The sequence below is a fragment of the Bombyx mori genome, chromosome 24 (genome assembly GCF_030269925.1).
Source record: "Bombyx mori chromosome 24, ASM3026992v2".
NCBI classification, from domain to species: domain Eukaryota; kingdom Metazoa; phylum Arthropoda; class Insecta; order Lepidoptera; family Bombycidae; genus Bombyx; species Bombyx mori.
Genome location: NC_085130.1, coordinates 4,445,621 through 4,468,349, shown reverse-complemented (window position 1 = coordinate 4,468,349; position 22,729 = coordinate 4,445,621). Strand labels below are relative to the sequence as shown.

General features: G+C 42.9%; 1 protein-coding gene across 1 annotated transcript in view; it reads right to left on the bottom strand.

The window, feature by feature from the left end:
- Positions 1 to 16,062: 16,062 nt before the first annotated feature.
- The window catches only part of LOC101739354 (irregular chiasm C-roughest protein), a 107,102-nt gene continuing 100,435 nt past the window's right edge, over positions 16,063 to 22,729 (bottom strand). The window contains exon 22 of the mRNA XM_038019886.2: positions 16,063 to 21,021. Coding sequence (XP_037875814.1) covers positions 20,990 to 21,021 — 32 coding nt within the window. The 3' untranslated portion in view covers positions 16,063 to 20,989. The remainder of the gene's footprint in view (positions 21,022 to 22,729) is intronic.

Sequence of the window (22,729 nt, the reverse complement as noted above, 5' to 3'; positions counted from 1 at the left end):
AAGAGGGGTGGGATTTGCTAACAACTGCCCGAGCGCCTCCGAAGGAGACCTAACAACTCAAGAGCAATTGCTTCGCGAATGAATCTACTACCGGATCGGAATCGCGACCCGCTGAGAAGATCCGGCGAGAAACTCAGCGGGCTGATGCATGGGTTAGGTTGCACGTCGACCTCTTTGTCGAGTTCGACGAGTACGGTTACCGGGGTCCCTAAGCCTGCCCCTAGTATTAGAGCTGAAGGCATCTAATGCAAAGGTTATTGGATCTGATGGATCCGTAAGGACGTGTCTAGGGCGTCGACGGTGACTGGCTCCTGCATGATCAGGATTCGGGGAGTAGTCAGCGGCGGCAACGATAAGGCGATTATCATGACGCATAGCCTTATCGAAGTATCGTTCCGACGCTGACTTCATGTATTTCCGAATTGATTCGAGGCCCAGGTCGTCGTGTAGGTCAACGTTCCTCACGAACCACGGAGCCCCGACAGCTAACCTGCAAAAGCGGGATTGTAGGGATTGGAGGGTGTCTATGTGTGTGCGGGCCGCGTGAGCGAACACCACACTCGCGTAAGTCATGACGGGCCTTATGCAAGTTTTGTAAAGTGTCACCTTGTTCCGAAGGGACATTTTACTCCGCTTACAGATCATGGGGTAGAGTCTACCGAGAATAAACGCGGCACGGTCACGGACTGATTTTATATGCGGGCGGAATGTCATCGATGCATCCAGGGTAACGCCCAGGTACTTGACCTTCCTGGCCCAGAGTATGGGTTGTCTAAAGAGAGTAATCGGGGGTGTGAGATTCCTCCTCCTAATCCGGGAGGAAATCCGTGTGGAGCTTCCCCTCTGAAATAGCACCGCAGTACTTTTCGCTGGGTTGATGTCTATGCGCCATTTTCGGAACCACTGTCCTAGGGCTAGGGCTGCGCTCTGAAGCTTCTTCGCGATTAGGGACTTATTTCTACTAGAATAGTAAACAGTCTTGTCGTCGGCGAATAAAGCTAAATGGGTCGGCGGCGACCGGGGAATATCGTTGACGAATAAGCTAAATAGGAGGGGTGAGAGGACAGAGCCTTGCGGGACTCCAGCTGTGAGAGGTCGTGGGGAGGAGCGGGTTCCCTCGACTCGATATCGAAAAGAGCGGTTCGACAAGAAGTCCCGTATGATGAGCACGAGACTATCCGGCACGCCCATGTTGAATAGTTTGAAAATCAAACCATTGTGCCAGACTTTGTCGAACGCTTTTGCGACGTCGAAGAAGAGAGCTCCCGTGTATAACGGTTTTGGTCGATTAAGCCCCACAAGAATGTGCTCCGTGAGGCGGTGCACCTGTTGAACGCATGAGTGATTTGTACGGAATCCGAATTGTTCATCGATAAGAATGCCCTTGGATGAGACGAAGTCTCTGAGGCGTTTGTAGAGCAGACGCTCATACAGTTTGCCTAGAGACATGAGGAGGCTAATCGGGCGGTAGCTCGTCGGATCATTTTTTGGTTTACCGGGTTTATGTATGCCGATAACGTCCGCTTCTTTCCACACCGCGGGAAAGATACAGTTCGCCATAGCGGCATTGAAAATAGATGCCAACATCACGATGAGTTGGACGGGTAGAAGTTTAATAACGCGGTTGGATATACCGTCGGAACCGGGAACCTTGCGAGGACGTAGGTCTTTGATCAAGTCTTTAACTTCCATCGGGGTGACGGGTGGTAACGCATCAGAGGGTGGCAAGGAGGCTCTGCGTTCTACCTCACTGTCTACTAATTCTACATGAACAGGGTCCACGGATTGAGTGCTGGGCGTGCACTGGGTTTGCAATGTATCGGCCAGCAGCTCTGCTTTTTCGTCATCATCGAACGCCGCGAGTCGGCCTGAGGGGCCTACGAGGGGGGGCATAGTTACTACCGTATCCGATTTGAGAGTACGAGCTAAGCGGTAGTAAGACCTTTGGGAGGGCGCGAGTCCTTCTAAGAAATCAGACCATCTGGCATCTCGGACTTCGGCGATGCGAGACTTTACGTCGCGTTGTAGGGCACGCATTCGAATACGATTTTCCGCGGTAGGATACCTGTCGTAGGCGCGTATCGAGGCGTTCTTAGCTCTAAGGAGTTCCCTAATATCGTCGGACAATTTGAAGCGGTGAAGGAAGTCCTCCGCTACAACTTGTTTCGATGACCTATCTAATGTCGAGGTGATGTGTGACGTTAAGATGTCTATGGCTTCAGCGGTATCCTGAGGAGACGGGATAGAGTCCGGGTTAAACGGGAGCGATGGTGGATCAGATTCAGCCAGGCTGATGCCCAGCGTGTGCCAATCCACCACAGTCCTCGTGACGGGAACGGAATCGGGAGCGCGACCGAGCTTCATAACGACGGGACGGTGGTCTGAATCTAACTCTGAAACTACTTCGATCGAGTGTAAGCGCAGAGTTACGTTTTTTAATAACGCTATGTCGAGTATATCCGGGCGATGTGCGATATTTAGCGGGTAGTGAGTCGGGGTTAGCGGAGCGACGATATCGAAGGCGAGATCATCGACTAACGCGTCAAGCCGCCTGCCATTCGGGGTTGTGGTGTGTGAGTTCCACCTGATGTGTTTACAATTTAGGTCGCCCGCCAGAATGACAGAGCTCCCCATACCGAGCAGCGCCTCGATATCACTGCTTAGAACGATCTTATCCGGTGGAAGATAAACGGACGCGATAACGATCGGCGCGTGTCCCGTCAGTGAGATTCGGCACACTGATGCTTCGATATTAGCGAGCGCGGGAGGATCGAGCGGGACGCAATGCAGGGCTCTTCTATAGTAAATGACGGTACCACCACCACGGGCAGAGAGCCTGTCGTTCCTGACCATGTTATAGTTCGCGATTTTAGGGTCACGGCGCGCGGGCTTAAGTAGGGTCTCCTGCACTAAAAAGATATCAATTTGGTGGTCACGCAAAAAGTCAGAAACCTGATCACGTTGATTTGCGAGACCGTAAGCGTTAAAAAATCCTATCGTTACGGATAGGGGCTTTATTCTACTTATATACGCCATTGATTACCGGCGGAGTGAGGGGAGGACGTACGTATTTAATGACGCGTATACGTCGGCGTATTCCTGCACAACGGCGATAAAGTGTTGTGCAGTGGAGGCAGCGCGAATGGCGTCGCCCAAAGCGTTAACGCGCTCAAAGTTGATCGACTGAAAGAAGTCGATCGCTAAAGCGAGATTGTCGGACGCGGTCGGAGGGCAAGTCGCGGGAGAGGGACGAGTCGCGGGGGCGGGACGAATCGCGGAGGAGGGAGTTGTAGCCGTGTTCGTGTACGGCAGCGGTTTTGCCCAGGCCGAGACACTGGGCACCGCCGCCGGAACGAACGCTGGCTTAGCCTGCGACGCAGAGGGTGCCGAGGCTTTGATGTCTGGGCCGGAAGCTCGGAGGCGGTTTTGGCGGGCGACGCGGCGATTTATTTTAGGGGCTCGGGGGCAACCACGGTAATTCGCGGGGTGACCCTGTGTTCGACACAGGACGCAGCTAGGCGGTTCCGTCGCGGTTTTTTGGTCGCGAGCGCAGAGGGCCGTGGCGTGATCGCCCAAACACTTAACACATCGGGGGCGCGCGTGACAGTTACGGGAAGAGTGCCCGTACAATTGACAGTTATGGCACTGGCTAGGAGTGCCTTTTTTATGGGGGGCTTCGACAGCGATACCAGAGAGCCTACAGACGGTCTGTGTGTTAAAGATTTTCTTACCCTCGGGGGTAGGCTGGAGAGCGACTAGAACCATATTATATGGCTCCCTACCGCGACCGGTGTGCATACGGTGCACAGAATTCACTGGTAGGCCTTGTTCTAACAGGTCGGCTTTTACGAGCTCTACATCTAACTCTTTAGGGATTCCGCGTATTACAACGCGGAGTTCGCGCTCCTCCTGGAGCGTATACGTATGGAAACTTATACGCTCCTTACGGAGGTAAGAAGAGAGGGCCCTATGGTCGTCGGGTGTTTGAACCTTAATTTGAATGCCGTTCGCGAGGTTACGGGCATTCGTGAAATTTATATTTTTGGCCTTAAGGGCCAGGCAAACTCGATCCCAAGCTGCCTTCTCCTGAAGGATAACCGGGGGAGGGGTCTGGGTTTTATTTTGTGCCACCGGACGCGGCGACGGAGTGGCACGGGCTGGGGGCGCAACGGGAGTCTGAGGGCGGGGGCGCGACGCGTTCACGGCTTTGCTAATTTTAGCGGTCGCGGGAGCTCGAGACTCCGCGGCACGCTTCTTACCCTTCTGTACCAGGGTGAATCCATCCGTCGATGAGGCGGGGGCGAGGTCGACCTCCATGTCCGAGTCAGAGTCGGAGCACGAGGAGGCGGGTGCAGGCGACCTACGAGCAAGTGTAGGTGTTTTAGAGGGCGCGACGGAGGCCGCGGATGATCGCTCAGCTGAAACGATGGTCACGGCGGACGACGCAGCAGCTTTTCTCGCCAGTATAGGCGACACGGGAGCGGCAGGCACGACAGAGGCTGCGGTGCTCAATGCAGAAGCTCTGCACGCAGGTACAGGCGACGCAGGAGCAGCGAGCGCGGCGGAGTCCTCGAGAGGGCTCGCAGTGTGATTGGCCTTGAAGGCCAAAAACTCCGAGGCGAGCTGTGGGTGGCGAAGTCGGAGGAATTCCGCGAATACAGCGTCCATGATCGCTGAGTACCCAGGTGGGGCGGCCACGGGTCTTGAAAACACTCGCCTTGCGGCGAGGCCCCAACTTCTCGGACCTGAGCGGTTCTATTGAACACAGGTGGCAATGCGGCGCGATTACTACAGGACAAAGAAAAAGCACAACAAAACAGAAATTACGAAAAGAAACAAAACAAATAAATACTTGCAGGAAACCACTTTGTCGGCAGATGTACCACGAACACAGAAACAACAAAAGGAAACAAAACAAATAAAAACTTCCAGAAAGAGCACTTAGTCGGCAGATGTACCACAAACACAGGCCGCGCGAACAATGGCCGGGCTAACAAAAGCCGGGCGAACAAAGACCGGGCGATCGAGTGGACGATGAGCACGTCCGCACGTGACGGGTGCCTCTATCGGAATGGCCTGTTAAACCTTTAAAGCACTCTTCTGTAAAATTAGTAAGTTTTGAGATTATACAGTTTTAATGCGAGAAGACGATTTGCCTAAAATGCAAAATAAAATAGTACCGCAAATAAAAGCTACTGATGATGGATTTTTTCACTTTAGGTATTTTATTATTAGGGTCTTAGAAACCTTGTTCACACTCATCTCAAACTTTAACTTATATTGCTCTTTTTTCGTAGATTCGTGAACAAGTTCACGGCCTCCTTAGTGTTATGCTGTGTGGTGGACGGTGAAATATATTTCATACTCCAACTTTTCTTCACATATACTCTTCTAACTCTTCTTAACCAATTAAACTAAAAAGAAAATCCAATTGCGTTGAATATTTTGTTTGCTTCTAACACGATGGAGAATGGTAATTTACCCTGCGAATGCGACAATGGGTTCGAAATAAAAATTAAACCACAAACACTACCCACTCAGTTCCTTGCCGCATTTTTTGAATGGGTCGCGATTCGAATCCGGCGGTGCATTGCAAAGTCTCTCAGGCCAAGCTTCGTGCGCTTGCTTACTCATCCAGTGAAGCCAGAATAGCCCTACGCGGATAACTACCAGTATGCAGGCAAAAAAAAAAGATAGACATCGCCCGTTGTGCTTTTTTAATACTTTCTTTCCGTAATACTTTCTTTTTCTCGGTACAATGAAAACTACTCTACTAAAAAAATATTCTAAACTAGAGGTCCCGCAGCAGTCGAAATTCGACTATAATTAATTGGAATTGTAAGTTTGTACACTATTATGATTGTATTTTATACTTCTATAAGCACGAATTCACAAAATCACACTACAGTATAAAAAATATTAAAAAAGACAAACAATATTTAATCTCAATTTGACAACAGACGTCAAGAACAAAAGTTTGACAATAAAGAGTATGCATGCGTGTGTGCGTCAAATACATGGTATGTAGTGTGCGTAATATTTTCTTTATTGATTTAATGTATCTTTTATGCATTATTTTAAAAAAATATTAGCATTGTGCACTTCTTCTCTGTAAGTATGGAAAATTTCATACTCCTCCGTCCGCGCACTTTTCGCGTAAAAAGGGATACAAAATTTTTGCTCCACGTATTAATAATAATATATAGATGTTAAAGTATCAGTAAATGCGGTAGAGGTAGAGCTTTAATTATTAGGCAAACACTATACCCCTAAGAACTAAAAGCGAATTGTAAAAGCCTTACGTACCAAGACCTTATAAAAGTTTGAAAACAAATATTTTTTGATTATTAATCCCGAATTCTGAACTGGTATTAATTTCAAAGGAAAAGTATTATGTAGCAACAGAAACGAAAAGCTGTTTGTACATAGTGGCATTTTGTTTCTGAAGCCATCGTGGGCTTGAGTTGTATATGAATTTTTTAAATGTAAACAATGCTTGGGTTTACCTAATTATATGCTAAACGAGATGTGCTTTTTTTGGTAATCACTTAATACTAAGTTAAGTGGGTTTTGAACTCATCTGTCTATTCAAAGATTAAAAATTAAAGATTCTTTTTTTTTATTGCCCTTGTAGGCAGACGAGCATACGGCCCACCTGATGGTGAGTGGTTACCGTCACCCATGGACTTCAGCAATGCCAGGGGCAGAGCCAAGCCGCTGCCTACAGCAGCTTCTAAATACTTCGTGGACACACCTCACCATCCAAGGTCCATAAACCATAAATACCATGTTTTTTATTGCTTAAATGATTGAAAGTATGTAGTTGCGTGCGCACCTAGTGTTTGCCGGAGCCCATAGACATCAACAACGTAAATGCCGCCAAAAAGACAGATTGGTGGTACCTACCCATGCGGGTTCACAAGACGCCCTAGAGCCTGTGAAAATGGATTATGGATTATTTCGTGCAAACAAGCATCAAAATAGCTTCCAAAATAACAAGCAAAACAGCTGAATTCGCCTAGTACAATTTTTGGTATCCCTCGTATTCTTTTTAATACTGGTAAGTTAAGAGAACTTTTTCTCATAACCTTTCAAAGCATTTGATTAAACCTCTTTCTGGGGGCGGCCTGGATAAACACGTAATGAGAAAACTTTGCTAAACAAATACAAATTACATCTTTTTCGGACATTCGCAGAAACAAAGGTCCATGGATGTAATTGGATCCCTTTTTGTATCTATGATTCGTCTCGGGTCACAAGTGACATCTTTAAGGATTTATGAGCGATGAACAGTTTGGTGAAGATGAAAATATTCAAAGGTAACGAGGCAACCTGGCGCTTGGGCTTCGGCTAGTTTTGGCAAGTTCTCTCGGGTTGAGCCTCATGAGCTCACCTATCAGGCTGTTTTAGTTGGAATAGCCCCTTAAATTAGGTAGGAAAAATAGCATTTAGCCCATATGTTGGTAGGAGATCAAGTTCACTCTTAAATATCTACAGTAGCCTGGCTTAGATAAAGAAAACATCATACCTTAACACTGGATGATACTGTGACAAATTTTTGAATTTCCTTCGAATAAAGTCGAGTGTGTTCAGATTATAGTGGTAGACACCGCCAATGATAGATTTAAGTAACTTTAGAAGCCCCGCAAAAACTTTACTTACCTCTCAGAGTTCTTTTAAGACCTTTTAGGAAGGAGTGTGCGTGCATCACAAATAGAAAGTACCTATATATGTAAAATAATATTATTTTAAAATTCTGAGTTTGCTTTTATTTGCTCCTTTGGGAATTTTAGAAACTTTAGCAAGAACCTAAACTTTTTAGAGTATTTATGGCAAAAATACTACATAGGTTTTCTTGCGATACAGGGAGAGTGCTAGATGAATGTATGTCATATGCTATAAGTATACTTTTTTGGCGACTAGCTAGGACCCTCAAGTCCGAAACTATAGCCACTATGCCGCCTCTCGTACGCCCCTCAGGCCAATCACCGGCTTACGATGACGATGACAAGGCAGAGTTGCTGGCCGATGCACTGCAAGAGCAGTGCACCACCAGCACTCAACACGCGGACCCCGAACACACCGAGTTCGTCGACAGGGAGGTCGAGCGCAGAGCTTCCCTGCCGCCCTCGGACGCGTTACCCCCCATTACCACTTCCGAGGTCAAGGAGGCGATCGATAGCCTACAACCACGGAAAGCTCCCGGCTCCGACGGCATCCGCAACCGCGCGCTTAAACTGTTACCAGCCCAACTGATAACGATGTTGGCCACCATATTAAATGCTGCTATGACGAACTGCATCTTTCCCGCGGCGTGGAAAGAAGCGGACGTTATCGGCATACACAAGCCGGGCAAACCGAAGAACGAAACCGCGAGTTACCGCCCCATCAGTCTCCTCCCGGCGATAGGCAAACTTTACGAACGGCTCCTTCGTAAACGCCTCTGGGACTTCGTATCCGCGAATAAAATTCTTATAGACGAGCAGTTTGGATTCCGCGCCAGACACTCGTGCGTCCATCAAGTGCACCGCCTCACGGAGCACATCTTACTAGGGCTGAACAGGCGGAAACCCATTCCGACAGGAGCCCTCTTCTTCGATATAGCGAAGGCGTTCGACAAAGTCTGGCACAACGGTTTGATATACAAACTGTATAACATGGGAGTGCCAGACAGACTCGTGCTCATCATACGAGACTACTTGTCGAACCGTTCGTTCCGATATAGAGTCGAGGGAACGCGTTCCCGGCCCCGTCACGTCACAGCCGGAGTCCCGCAAGGCTCCGCCCTCTCCCCGTTACTATTCAGTTTGTATATCAATGATATACCCCGGTCTCCGGAGACCCATCTGGCGCTCTTCGCCGATGACACCGCCATCTACTACTCGTGTAGGAAGAAGGCGTTGCTTCATCGACGACTTCAGACCGCGGCTACCACCATGGGACAGTGGTTCCGGAAGTGGCGCATCGACATCAACCCCACGAAAAGCACAGCGGTGCTCTTCAAAAGGGGTCGCCCTCCGAACACCACGCTGAGCATCCCCCTCCCGACTAGGCGCGTCAATAACCCCGCCCCCGCCGTTCGCCCAATCACGATGTTCGACCAGCCCATACCGTGGGCCCCGAAGGTCAAATATTTAGGCGTCACCCTCGACAGTAGGATGACATTCCGCCCCCACATCAAGACGGTACGCGACCGTGCCGCCTTCATTCTAGGACGTCTCTACCCGATGATATGTAGGCGAAGTAAAATGTCCCTTAGAAATAAGGTGACACTCTACAAAACTTGCATACGCCCCGTCATGACCTATGCAAGTGTAGTGTTCGCTCACGCGGCCCGCATACACTTAAAATCCTTTCAAATTATTCAATCCCGTTTTTGCAGGATAGCCGTCGGAGCCCCGTGGTTCGTCAGGAACGTCGACCTCCATGACGACCTGGACTTAGAGTCCATCAGTAAGTATCTTCAGTCGGCGTCCATGCGCCACTTCGATAAAGCGGCACGACACGAGAACCCTCTCATCGTGGCCGCCGGTAACTACATTCCCGATCCTGCGGACAGAATGGAAAGCAGTCGACGTCGCCCTAAACACGTCATCTCGGATCCTCCTGATCCACTAACGGTGCTTTTAGGTACTTCAAGCACCGGTCACCGTTCTCGTCGAACCCGTCGCTTGCGACGAAGGGCTCGACGAGTAAATTAACTCTCAGACACAGCCCACTGAGTTTCTCGCCGGATCTTCTCAGTGGGTCGCGTTTCCGATCCGGTGGTAGATTCTGCGAAGCACGACTCTTGCTAGGGTTCGTGTTAGCAACGACGTCAGGTTTGAGCCCCGTGAGCTCACCTACAAAAGTTAGGGTTACGCTGACATAGCCTCTCAAGGCTCTCAGCTTAGGTAGGAAAAAAAAAAAAAAAAAAAAAAAAAAAGTATACTTTTAGAAAAAAATCTTCATGCATCTGATTTGATTCTTTATTAATAATCTGTCCACCCATATTAGATACCAATATTTTGTCTATTTTTCCAAGATGGATTGCAGCATTCCACTTTGAAGAACCAGACAGCCGCGTTAATCCAACTAAAATTTTATTCTTATGCCTCAAATTGGGAAGTAGCTTCCACGCTCATCACTCGCTTCATACTGGGGGTAGGACCACTTGTGAGTCCGCATGGTACCTTGCCTATTTCTGCCGTGAAGCAGTAATGCGTTTAGGTTTGAAGGGTGGGTCAGCCGTTGTAACTATACTGAGACCTTAGAACTTATATCTCAAGGTGGGTGGCGCATTTACGTCGTAGATGTCTATAGGCTCCAGTAACCACTTATGGCCTCCAGTAATTACTTAACATCAGGTGGGCTCGTTCACCTATATAACCAATAAAAAAAACACTATAATGTCTATCTAATATCTGGCTAGCTTAACAAAGTTCAGATATCTATCGACGCCAATAAAAACTAGACCCACGCGCTCCAATTCAATCAAACAAAACGGCTTCAGCTCTTTGTTCAGTTCACAAAACGGAATAAATGAAAACGGAAAACTAAGCTTTGTTGTTGGTTCCAACTTAATTAGCGTGTGCTGTGTGTGTGCAATGCCTTTGTATACACACGTATGGATTTCGGACGCCTAAAAATATATATAACTTTTTTGAATTCTTTTCGGAATTTTTTTTGGATGGATTTGGAGTCCGAGAAATTATGCCGAGTAATTTTTAAAGGAAATGATATTCGATTTATTTAAAACTAGCTGACCCGGCAGACTTCGTAGTGCCTCAATCGATAGGTAAAAGATCGACGGGGGACATATTAAAGGAAAAACAAAATTGTTATTTTTATATAATTTCGAGCATTTTCGTGTTTATCTACCTTTTGAACCTTCTCTGGACTTCCACAAATAATTCAAGACCAAAATTAGACAAATCGGTCCAGCCGTTCTCGAGTTTTAGCGAGACTAACGAACAGCAATTCATTTTTATATATAGAGATATATAGATTAAGTCTGAAAATAGGTCTTTCTAGAATTAAGACCTGATCAGAATATTTCTTGTCATTTATAAACTAACCTAAAATTTCGATAAGCCATTCCGATGTATAAAAAATATTTATTTATTAATTTTGGAAATATATTGAAGTAATATGAACCTTCAATATTTGTAAATTAGAAAATTCTGAACATAGAGTACTGTTATTTTTTTTATTTTATTTTTTTATTGCTTAGGTTGGTGAGCGAGATCACGGCCCACCTGATGTTAAGTGGTTACAGGAGCCCGTAGACACCTACGACGTAAACGCGACACCCACCTTGAGATATAAGTTCTAAGGTCTCAAGTATAGTTACAACGGCTGCCCAACCCTTCAAACCGAAACGCATAACTGCCTCACGGCAGAAATAGGCAGGGCGGTGGTACCTGCCCGCGCGCACTCACAAGAGATCCTACTACCAGTAAAAACAAAATGGGCTCTGAACTCGTCTTAAACATAAAATGTCTACCAGACTCATCAAATATGTTTTTAATATTGTCGCATCAAAATACTAAATTTCAAATAATCCCTTAAAATACTCGTAAATTTGAGTCAACCCAAGCTCCGTGTTATCTAGATAACATCCAAGATCGCCTTAGGTTTCGTCTAGACTAATAAATTGAACAGGTTACGGCTTCAGGACATTTCTTATATAAATTAAGACGTCTCCAAGGGTTCAGATATTGTTTTCAACGTGCTATCTTGATTTACTTGTGTATTATGTTTGAATGTATGTCGCCTATTTCTGCGGTGAAGCAGTAATGCGTTTCGGTTTGAAGGGTGGGGCAGCCGTTGTGACTATACTGAGACCTTAGAACTATATCTCAAGGTGTGTGGCGCATTTACGTTATAGATGTCTATGGGCTCCAGTTCCCGCTTAACATCAGGTGGGCTGTGAGCTACTCCACACATCTAAGCAATAAAAAAAAAGAGCAAAGCGTACGTTTGTAGAATTAACTCACTTAACTGAATGAATACCCGTTGGCGTTAATTCCGCAGTGCCAGGCATTATATGCTTGAAATCAGTTTTTATTTATTTATTCAGTAAGCTGTCGTTAGACATGTGGCGGTAGCCATCACAGAACACAAGATATTTGCCTGAATCTCGCTTACGACATTTTCAGGATTAACTTGCATACATACAAGTTCCGAACAACAACATTTGGACCGTCGGTCTACCGGTGATAAAAGGTTCAACATGACGTGATTCTTTGCAACATTTACTTTTCCTTTTTTAACAGTTACATTATCTGTCTTTTAAATTAAGATAAAATTATTTATTAATTTTGTTAATAGTAGACAAAACATTACTAAACTAAAAAAAAAAAAAACTAAACTACACTCTTTTGACAGTATTCATGAGAAAAATACTGGTGATACCAAATGATTCCACATATTAAGTCAATTTCGAATATTTTTGGAAATTGTACACTTTTAATGCGAAAAGATGATAATAATATGTCAAAACATGACTGCCGCCAACCAATTTGAAATTTAAGGTCTATATCTGAATTATATAACGTAATGGCTGTATCGTTTTCAAACAGAAACGCATCACCGCATCCCTTCGGAATCCACTGAAACGATCTCGTCATATCGTTTTTACCATCAAACTACCACCACCGGAGCAGAGTTCATCCATGAAACCTCTGCTGTGCTGCTTCGGCTGCCAAACACTAATCATTTTACTGATAGTAGAACCACTTGTGAGTACGCACGGGTAGGTACCACCACCCCGTCTATTACTGCCGTGAAGCGGTAATGCGTTTCGGTTTGAATGCTGGGGTAGCCGTTGTAACTATACTGAGACCTTAGAACTTATATCTCAAGGTGGGTGGCGCATTTACGTTGTAGATGTCTATGGACTCCAGTGATACGAATACACCGGGCGTTTATTCTTCACTCCACGAGAACTTTATTTCACTGATTAAATTATTTTGAAGCACTCTTTTTTTTTCTACCTATGCTGATAGCCTTCAGAAGCTATATCAGCATTACCCTAGCGTGTAGGTGAGCTTTCGGGGCTATAACCAAATAAGAGGTGTTGCTAAGACTGGCCCTAGCAAGAGCATTGCTTCGCAGAATCTACCACCGGATCGGAAACGAAATCCACTGAGAAGGTCCGGCAAGTACACAGACAGTACTTGCCGGACCTTTCGTCGCAAGCGGCGGGTTCGGCGGTGACCGATGCTTAGGTACCTAAAAGCAACGTTAATCGATCGAGAAGATCCGTAATGACCTATTAAAGGCAACATTCATTAAACACAGATCAAGAAAAGGGAATTGAATTTTGATGCGCCAAATTTTATAGCAGGAGACAATATTATCTAAGGCTATCCGGTTTGGTGGGTCAGTTTATATCTCAAAACTATGCGATTTAATTAGTCTCAAAGTAAGTTATTACAGGCCCTTAAGGGCCAAGTTTTATCAATTTAATATCTCCATAAATATACACTTAACTACCCTCTTCAAGGGAAAAAAATATGTCACATCTAAGAAAGATCAAAAGGAAAGCGTGAAACCCCTTATTTATAAAATAAAAGAGGCCATCGAAGGTTCGAGAAGTCGCCATTGTTATCTATAAAGGCGGGATCACACACAGGAAACAATGGTCGGACGTGACGTCACTCGGAATGGCCACTTGTGTGAAGCGCTCTCGGCAAGGGCGGTAAGGGCCTCTGAGCAAGCGATTTTATCAATCGATGGAGATTTCAGTGGCTTTAGCAACCATATCGATTTTTTTATATGATGTAAGAGTATCGCTTCTTATGGAAGGCCAGATGTAGCTATACACTATCTGTGTTAAAACAATGACGATCCAAGTTATACATAATATGCTATTAAACTGTTTTATACAGCAAAAAATAGGTTATAGAATCTAATAGTGATATTTGTCTGTCTGTCCATCCGATTATTCATATAAGAATGAAATGTTACTGGTGGTAAGACCTCTTGTGAGTCCTCGCCGGTAGGTTTGAAGGGTGGGGCAGCCGTCGTTACTATACTTGACACCTTAGAACTTATATCTCAAGGTGAATGGCGCATTTACGTTGTAGATGTCTATGGGCTACAGCAACCACTTAACACCAGGTGGGCTGTGAGCTCGTCCACCCATCTAAGCAATAAAAATAAAATAAAAAATACGCCACCAAAATCACCTATAGCTATTACCCACCATAAATTCACTCACCCCCTCCTTCGTTCCAATCTCATCTAAAGTTTACTACTCCTTCCCAAAGCCTTTCTGTTCACCTTTCCTGATAAACTATAGGAGTGGATATCAGGTACGAAGCGTTTTCCGGTTTGAAATAGCACTGGTATTATAACAATAGTTCAGAGACTTCAATCATATATCCTGCACCCACTCATAATCAAACTCATCATGAAGTAATCACCTTTTTATTTTCCTTCGTAGATACATTTATACCTAATGGTAAGTAAGTCAATGCCAGGGAAACAGCCAAGTTGCTGATCACCACTGATTACTCCTGAAAACCTCATTAGAAGCCACATTTCAAGAAACAGCGAGTACAGAAGGTCTCTGGAAACACAGTGGTTATAGGTAAAGTGAATGAACTCTACTCCGGCGGCGAACAGTGCGATGAAAAAAAGAGATGGCGGGATCATCTCGAACGAATTATTCGGAAAATACGGCACAAAACACAGAGAGAACCGAAGACCCTACCAGGTTCCCATGATAGCAGGGGTTCTAAATTTTTTTTATTGCTTTTATGTGTGGACGAGCTTACAGCCCGCCTGGTGTTAAGTGGTTACTGAAGCCCATAGACATCTACAACGTAAATGCGCCACCCACCTTGAGATATAAGTTCTGAGGTCTCAAGTATAATTACAACGGCTGCCCCACCTTTCAAACCGAAACGCATTACTGCTTCACGGCAGAAATAGGCAGAGTGGTGGTACCTACCCGTGCGGACTCAAAACGTCCTACCACCAAAATATAATCTGCTCATGTAATTAAATATAACACAACAAATCACCTTATAACATCTTTATTTAGTCTATTCTTTTGTTTGAATTAAGACCAATCGTCCTCAAAATTTTAATTTTAGAAATAACCAAATTAATATAACATTATAGAGAAAATATATTTATCACTGAACACGTTTTTCGTGGCCAAGCGATCAAAGGAAAGACTGCAAAGTGACTTCAAACAATTTATGTACAAAATATTTCAGTATTCATAAATCGTACACAACTTTGTAACCCAGAGGACGGATAATATATTTTTTTTCTTTTGGGTTGTACAGTGGATCGGATTTTATGATAAACTTAAGTAAATATTTGGTTTAAAAGTGAGTTTTCCTATGATTTATTTGAGAACAATTTCATCTAATTGGAGCTCCCGTCCACGGTGTTTCCCGAGCGCTATGACATTTTATTCTTCAAACGAGGCTTGAGGCGAGAGTACTTAACGGCAGCGACTTGGTTCTGCCCCTGGCATTGCTGAAGTCCATGGGCGACGGTAACCCCTCACCATCAGTGAGGCCGTATGCTAGTCTGCCTATAAGGGCAATAAAAAAAATGTTTTTGTAACTGCTGAGTTGACGATCTCACGGCCTATTTGTAGTTAAGTTGTGGTAGTCTTGCAATATAACGTTAACGCTACCACGCTTGAGACATGAGGTCGGACGTCGGGTGTAAGAGTGCAGGGGAGTCGTTTAGTGGGGGGGGCCCAAAATTCCTTTGGCCCGCGATCTGCTCTCTACACCTGCAGATAGTTGAGTCTCACATACCCCGCGCGCCCCCTAGGCGCGGGGACATCGTAGGAGGCTCGGCTCCCGGCCCGAAAAAAAAAAAAAAATGAGCTCCGTTCCGATTTATTGCAAAAGCTGGGACCTTTCAATCCGTCACGGATGACTGCTTGGCGCCAAAAATTGGTGGTAGATGTACCATGAGCTAAAACAAGAGTCTCTCTATATATAAAGTTTCAAGCCCGCAAAATTGGGACACAAACAAGAAACCATGTCGTAATTATATTAAAGCATAAAAAAAGCAAAAAGGAGGTTTCGTTAATAAAACGAACGCTTTTAATCAAAATTCTCTTTTAATTAATGTTAAAAATTCACGATCTCACCTTTTTTTTTATAGCTGACAAAAAAAAAAAAGGTTTTTTCATCTCAAATTACAAAATACTTAACAGTTAAACTTTGACTTAATTAAAAACTTCTTGATACAGAGAAAGCTTGAGACCTTTGGAAAGTAAAAAACATTATTCGATAAAACTTCCATCCGGAGACTTAGTGAGAAACTCAAGTTACCAATGCGTTCTAATATCCAAATCACAGGAGCTGGTTGACTTCGTCGGAGAGTACATCGTAAAACCTGCACATCAGAACCCTGAGTTTCGTGCCAAATCTTCTCAGCGAATCACCATGAAGTGTGTAGGTATACTTATATATTATAGCATAGCATTTAATATATATAACATAATTAATAGGTGTAATCTCGTATGTCCCCCTAATAAGGCGGACCACCCAGAAACAGGCTTCTTCATAATTGTAAACTAGGATTAAGATGATAATCAAACATGGAATACACGCAAGAAGACGTTTTCCTTTAACACCTCCCAAAGCACAACATTACAACCATTCCTTCGTTCAGAGGCCCTAATAACCTACATGTCGTGGCGAAGCTGGAAATACCTTTAAACTACCAACAATCCATCTAATCACAACCGAAGAAACCTTTTAATAACACATTAGTAACCAACCATTTCTCAATTAAATACTGATAGCTCACGCCACTGGATTTGGAAATTACGAATACCTTAGAATAAACTGCCGTGAAGCAGTAATGCGTTTCGGTTTGAAGGGTGGGGCAGCCGTTGTAACTATACTGAGACCTTAGAACACATATCTCAAGGTGGGTGGCGCATTTGCATTTACGTTGTAGACGTCTATGGGTAACCACTTAACACCAGGTGGGCTGCGAGCTCGTCCACCCATCTAAGCAATAAGGTCTCAGTAGTTACAACGGCTGCCCCACCCTTCAAACCGAAACGCATTACTGCTTCACGACATAAATAGGCAGGGTGGTGGTACCTACACGTTCGGACTCACAAGAGATCCTACCACCAATAAAAAAGTAAACCAGTAAGCTTGGTATAGTGCCATCGACGTGCGTTAAGTAAATGAGATTGTCTTTTATAAAATCGCGATTCTGTAAAATGGTATTTAACCGATTCTCTTCTTCACTCCAGGAGGAAGTTTTTTCAAAACAACGAACAATAAGTGTCGCTAAAAATAAACCTAAATAAAATGTTTTAGTAATTATTTTTATTACGCATGGCTATATCAGTCTTAATTCAAAAATAAGGATGTCCTTCCCTGCACAGAAAAAAAAAACAAGCAATGATGAAATTCAATTATCTTGCTGTGGAAATTTAACCTTTATCAACATAGTTCTTAGATATCATAATACATTTTAAACCGTTGACCTGTAGGACAAGGTAAATTTACTTTGAGCACTCATTTTATGGTAGCCATCATGTAACACAAAAAATCTCGCTAACAACATTTTCATCTTGAAGTATGCTGACAAATTCTGAATATTAACATACGGACCGTGTATCTACTCAGCAATTTCACTCGCTCAGTGGAGGATCATCTCTTTGTCCTTACTTGTAAGACCGGTAACTTACACTAGTGATATCCTGCCGGTCGAGGTATCAAGAAATTAAGAAGCGAATTGAACTCTAGCTTGTCTAATGTTCTGCGCACGAAAGGACTTTACAATAGACGATTTCCGATTCATATTCACGTTTTAGTAAAATGTATAATATCATTATCAGCCTATATTAAAACATTCTTAATTCCAAAGTAATCTTTAAATAGAAATCCAAAAATCGGCTGATGTAAAAACAATGCATCCTTCGAAAATTTCATTCGAAGTAAGATAAAAATAATACTCAGTACCTATAGACAGTTCACAATGTGACAGCTGTCAAAATGACATAAGACGTCACGGTTATAATAATACACTTAAAAAAATTCACAAAGCGAACACCATACTTATAACATCTAAATTAAGAGTTAACACTAAAAACACATTTCTTTGATATTTTACATTTAAAGCTTTTAAGTTTTAGGCTTGTTTCAGAAACTTGTTAAGTTTAATTACTTTTTTTACGATCACATAAATAGATTTTTCATTATAGAATTTTCAATTGGCTAAAACGCACCTTTATCGGACACTTCACTAAAAATACATGTAATTCAACGTAATATTTAAAACAATTAAACTGATTTCTTTCGATAGATCAATGTGCAATTCACAAGTATTTTTCTCACCCGGTCATCAATAGAATTGTTCAAAAGTACTTTTACAGTTGCAGATTTTTCGGTGACCATTAAAATCGTGACGCCATCGAAATATCTAAAGCCGTAAAAGGAATGAAACAAATGCAGTCAGAAACACCAAAAGTATTTTTGAATCATCTTTGTGAATTGCTTGAATAAGCGCACAATTCCCGAGCTAATATATTATGACGCCATTGAATAAAACGCGTTGTCGATCTCAAAAAAAAAATCGGTTGTCTGTAAAGTCGGTTTAGTGACGGTAGTTGAACGTGACAACGTCATAAGAAAATACTGATGGAATGGTTTTTATTTTTCGAAAGAAAATTTTAATTTTATTTGTTTGATAGATATTTTGTATGGACAATTGACACCACATTCACTTTTCACTGAACTTCATACTTGACGAAAACATGTAAATGTATTATTGTATAGCAGCTGTCCACGCGGATGCATCGCTCACTCGAGTAGGAGAGAGACAGATGTCGAGCGCTGCCGAACGCGGGGGCCAATTGTACTTCTTTGTCGCTCGTTGCGCGCTCTCGCTTGCACTTCAAGCCTTAAATGGAACGCCTCAGAGCGAGGTAACGCCGCACGAGTCATGTTTTTTCGTGCGTGCAGCAGGCTCCATCGAATTATAAGACGTTGTCACGTAAAAAATTACTAATAAAATACGAGAATATCTTGTATGATCTAAGCGACTCGGCTCTTTTGAATTCGAAGTTTTACGCGAATTCTGTTGATCTGTGTTCGTATTGATAAGTTTTGTTCGGGCTATTAGTCAAATAAATACTTCGTAACTTCTTGAACAAAACGAAGTTCATTATGAAGATATAAATAGGTTCCTTTGAACTCGCACGCTCAACTCTTTCTACAGACGTTTTAAATATCACGTTAAATATAAATTATCGTAATTTTATATATTAAACATAATTCTGAGAATTCCTCGAGTAATTAAATTTTCAGTAAAATTAAAGGTAAATTACGTAGTATAGGTTTATAAATAGCGCTTTTGTTTTACGCGCGTACTGCGACTGGGGTTTATTAAATTATCAAAATTGTATTAAATCTTGTTTGATATTAATGTTCCGATTTTCTGGGAAACTTTTATCTTTAGGTAAATTAAATCGAGAGTTATACACATTAGTTATTCAAAATCATATTGACACTGTGAAGAATATATCGAAGGGTTTGGTTTAAGTGACATTTCGCCTAAGGCCTTGTCCGCACAGCGATTTTTCACCGCGCGATTTTTTTCTCGTAATTCTGTAACACGTTTAATATTATAGGAGTATCCGCACTGGCGCTAAAAAAATCGCGCGGGAAAAAAATCTGTGACTTGATGCAAATTGAACGCGAAGCGGTGCGATTTATTTCCGCGCGAATATTTTGTACCGTATAAAGTAAGTATGGCTATGCTCGCACTGTGGAATAAAATTCGCGCGTTTCGTTCAGTCGTGCAACGTCGCTATTGAAAAGATGTCGCGCGCTTCTTCTCCCGCCCGATCGGCAGCCGTGCAAGAAAATGATGAGATTGATATGGAGCAACTAACCTTTTGCTGTATTTTCGCAACTCTTGATATTTTATGTAGAAAAATCCTTACATGGGTCTCAATGCCGTAAGTGGGTGAATCCAATGCTCGTGATATCTTTTGATACGTCTGTTACGCCGCCTTAGCATTTTTTAGATTTTTAGATAAATTAAAATGTTTGTTTAGTTGTCCATTTTACACGTGTGTCTCAGTCGAGAACTGAATTAAACTGACGAAAATAGTACGAAATTTTATTCGCAGTGCGTACTAGGTGCAATTCCGATCGCGGAATTTAATACACGCGAATAAAAACCTCGCGGTGAAATATCGCTGTGCGGACAGGCCCTTATACGCGACATTTATCGTTGTAATTAAATAAAGTTGCGTTTTATTTGGTATTAGCATGAACCTTTCGATATTTTTAATTGAACTTCATTTAAGTTTACTCCATTCAAATAGCTGAAGAAGTTTTTTTCTCATGATATTTTTTTGAAATTTTAAACGGCTTCTCGTGCGAGGTTGCAAAAATTGCTTAACCAAATAGAGTTTCACCAATCTATAATCTAATATGTATTAATCGACATAAACTAGCATTGGATTCACTTAGAACCAAGCTTGACACCTAACCTGATAGTCAATAGAATTCTTCTCCTTCTTCTTCCTAGTCATAAACTCTTGACAGAGTGGTCGTGGTCATGCATCAGTCGAATCCTGCGATACCGATGTTGTCGCGATGCGACGCCATGTGGCACGATGTTTGGCGGAGTGAGAGCAATCATTTATATTGGAGTGAGTCATAGATTTTATGAGGTCGGTCCATCGTGTTGGAGGTCGTCTGCGAGATCTTTTGCCCTCGCAAATATGATAATTGATATAAATACAACTTCAACAAGTTACAATTTTAGTGTGAGTACAGCGTACTTTAATCTTTTGAATATACGTATACAATATCCACATATATTGGAATATTTACGTATATATAATATATATATTTTTAGAGTATACAGTACACGCGTAAAACAAACGCTTGCTTAAAATAAGGAACCAAACCAGTCTCTTTGAGTACGTTTTAATGTAATTAATTATATAAAACGAAATGAGCTTTATGCTAAAATTACTTAGTGTCTACACGTGCGCGGCTAGATGGCTTCCATTACCTGGAAATTATAAGCCAACATTTTCACTTGGACAAATTTCAACTATATATGGACCGTTTATTTTGAAAGTGGTGTAAGTCCATTTTTGAGAAAAATGAGCTATCACGTAATTCATGCTAAATTTAATGTAAATTTTGGAACGAAGTTCCTTATCGCGCGTTGTGAAAGGGGGCTAGACGGAAAAAATTCTTACGAAAAGTTGTCACGACACTTTTTAGATCCGTCATTCTGACCAATCAACGTGTAGGCGCTTATCGCGTGACATTGCTCGTATCCGATTGGTCCGCGTAATGAGTACAGTTTCTCGAGATAGCGTTTCAACAATAGTAATTTAGTTCATAGTATTGTTTTTTTCTTCTTCATAATGCCGTAATTTTTTATTATAACTTAAAAAAAATATTACAATTCCTTCACTAATTAATCGAAAGGAACTTCGTTCCATCCGGGTGTCCCTTGACACCTCTGAAGTTTTTTTTTATATATAAGTAGTCCGTGTTTAATTTCTCAAAAAAATCCCATGTTTTCTACAACTTAAAATCGGTCGGTAAATGAAATTGCATAATCATCGATTATGAAAGTAGTGTAAGTCCAGTTGACAGAGGTAGGTGGCATAACCAGACCTCATATGATTTGCCTGTATTTTTCAAATCAACAAATATAGTAACCTTTAATTTTCTCGAAACAAAAGAAAATTGACTTACGCCACTTTCAAAATAAACGGTCCATATAACACTTGTGTGAGGTCCTATGGAAGTTCTATAGGTGTTAAAGTTAGCTAATTGCCTTATTTTATTTTAGTTTGATGCAGAGGCTTGTGTCTCACCGTCATCCTTGGAACGAGAACTCTAAGTTTCAATTGAGTGTATCAAAGCTGGTAGTGTTTCCCAAAATTGGCACATTGATATATCTTAGATACTCTGTATATATTTATTTATTGTATGTATGTACACATTATCTTAATGTTCTCTTAATAGTACACCGCAACATACCTGCTGTATCTTTATATACTTTCAGGATTTCTGTAAATAAAGAGATTTCCGGAAGAGATCGCTTTTAGCGATAAAACCGCCTATTGTACACATATTTCTGCCATTTAATTGTTGATTGTTTTTTTTTTATTGCCCTTGTAGTCAGACGAGCATACGGCCCACCGGATGGTGAGTGGTCACCGTCGCCCATGGACTTCAGCAATGCCAGGAGCAGAGCCAAGCCGCTGCCTACCGGTTAATACTCCCCACACACTAGACTTGAAGAAGGACATGTCATAGCGCTCGGGAAACACCGCGGAGGGGAACTTATTCCATAGCCGGATGGTACGTGGCAGAAAAGACCTCTGGAAACACACTGTCGATGTACGCAGCGGTTCCAGATAATATGGATGAACTCGACTTCGGTGGCGGGCGGTGCGATGGTAAGAAGGAGATGAGGGGATCATCTCAAACAATTCCTCGGAGCACTCGCTAGCACTAATTGTGTGCAATAAATTATATGATCTCGCACTCTGCGCTTGCCTACCCTGCACTTACAGTCTGCACTTACACACCCTTCTCTCAAATTATCTCTTTCTCTTAAAACTATTACAATCGAATGTTCAATAGAGAGTAACTATGAGGAATTGTTTGTACTGGTGGTAGGACCTCTTGTGAGTCCGCGCGGGTAGGTACCACCGCCCTGCCTATTTCAGCCGTGAAGCAGTAATGCGTTTCGG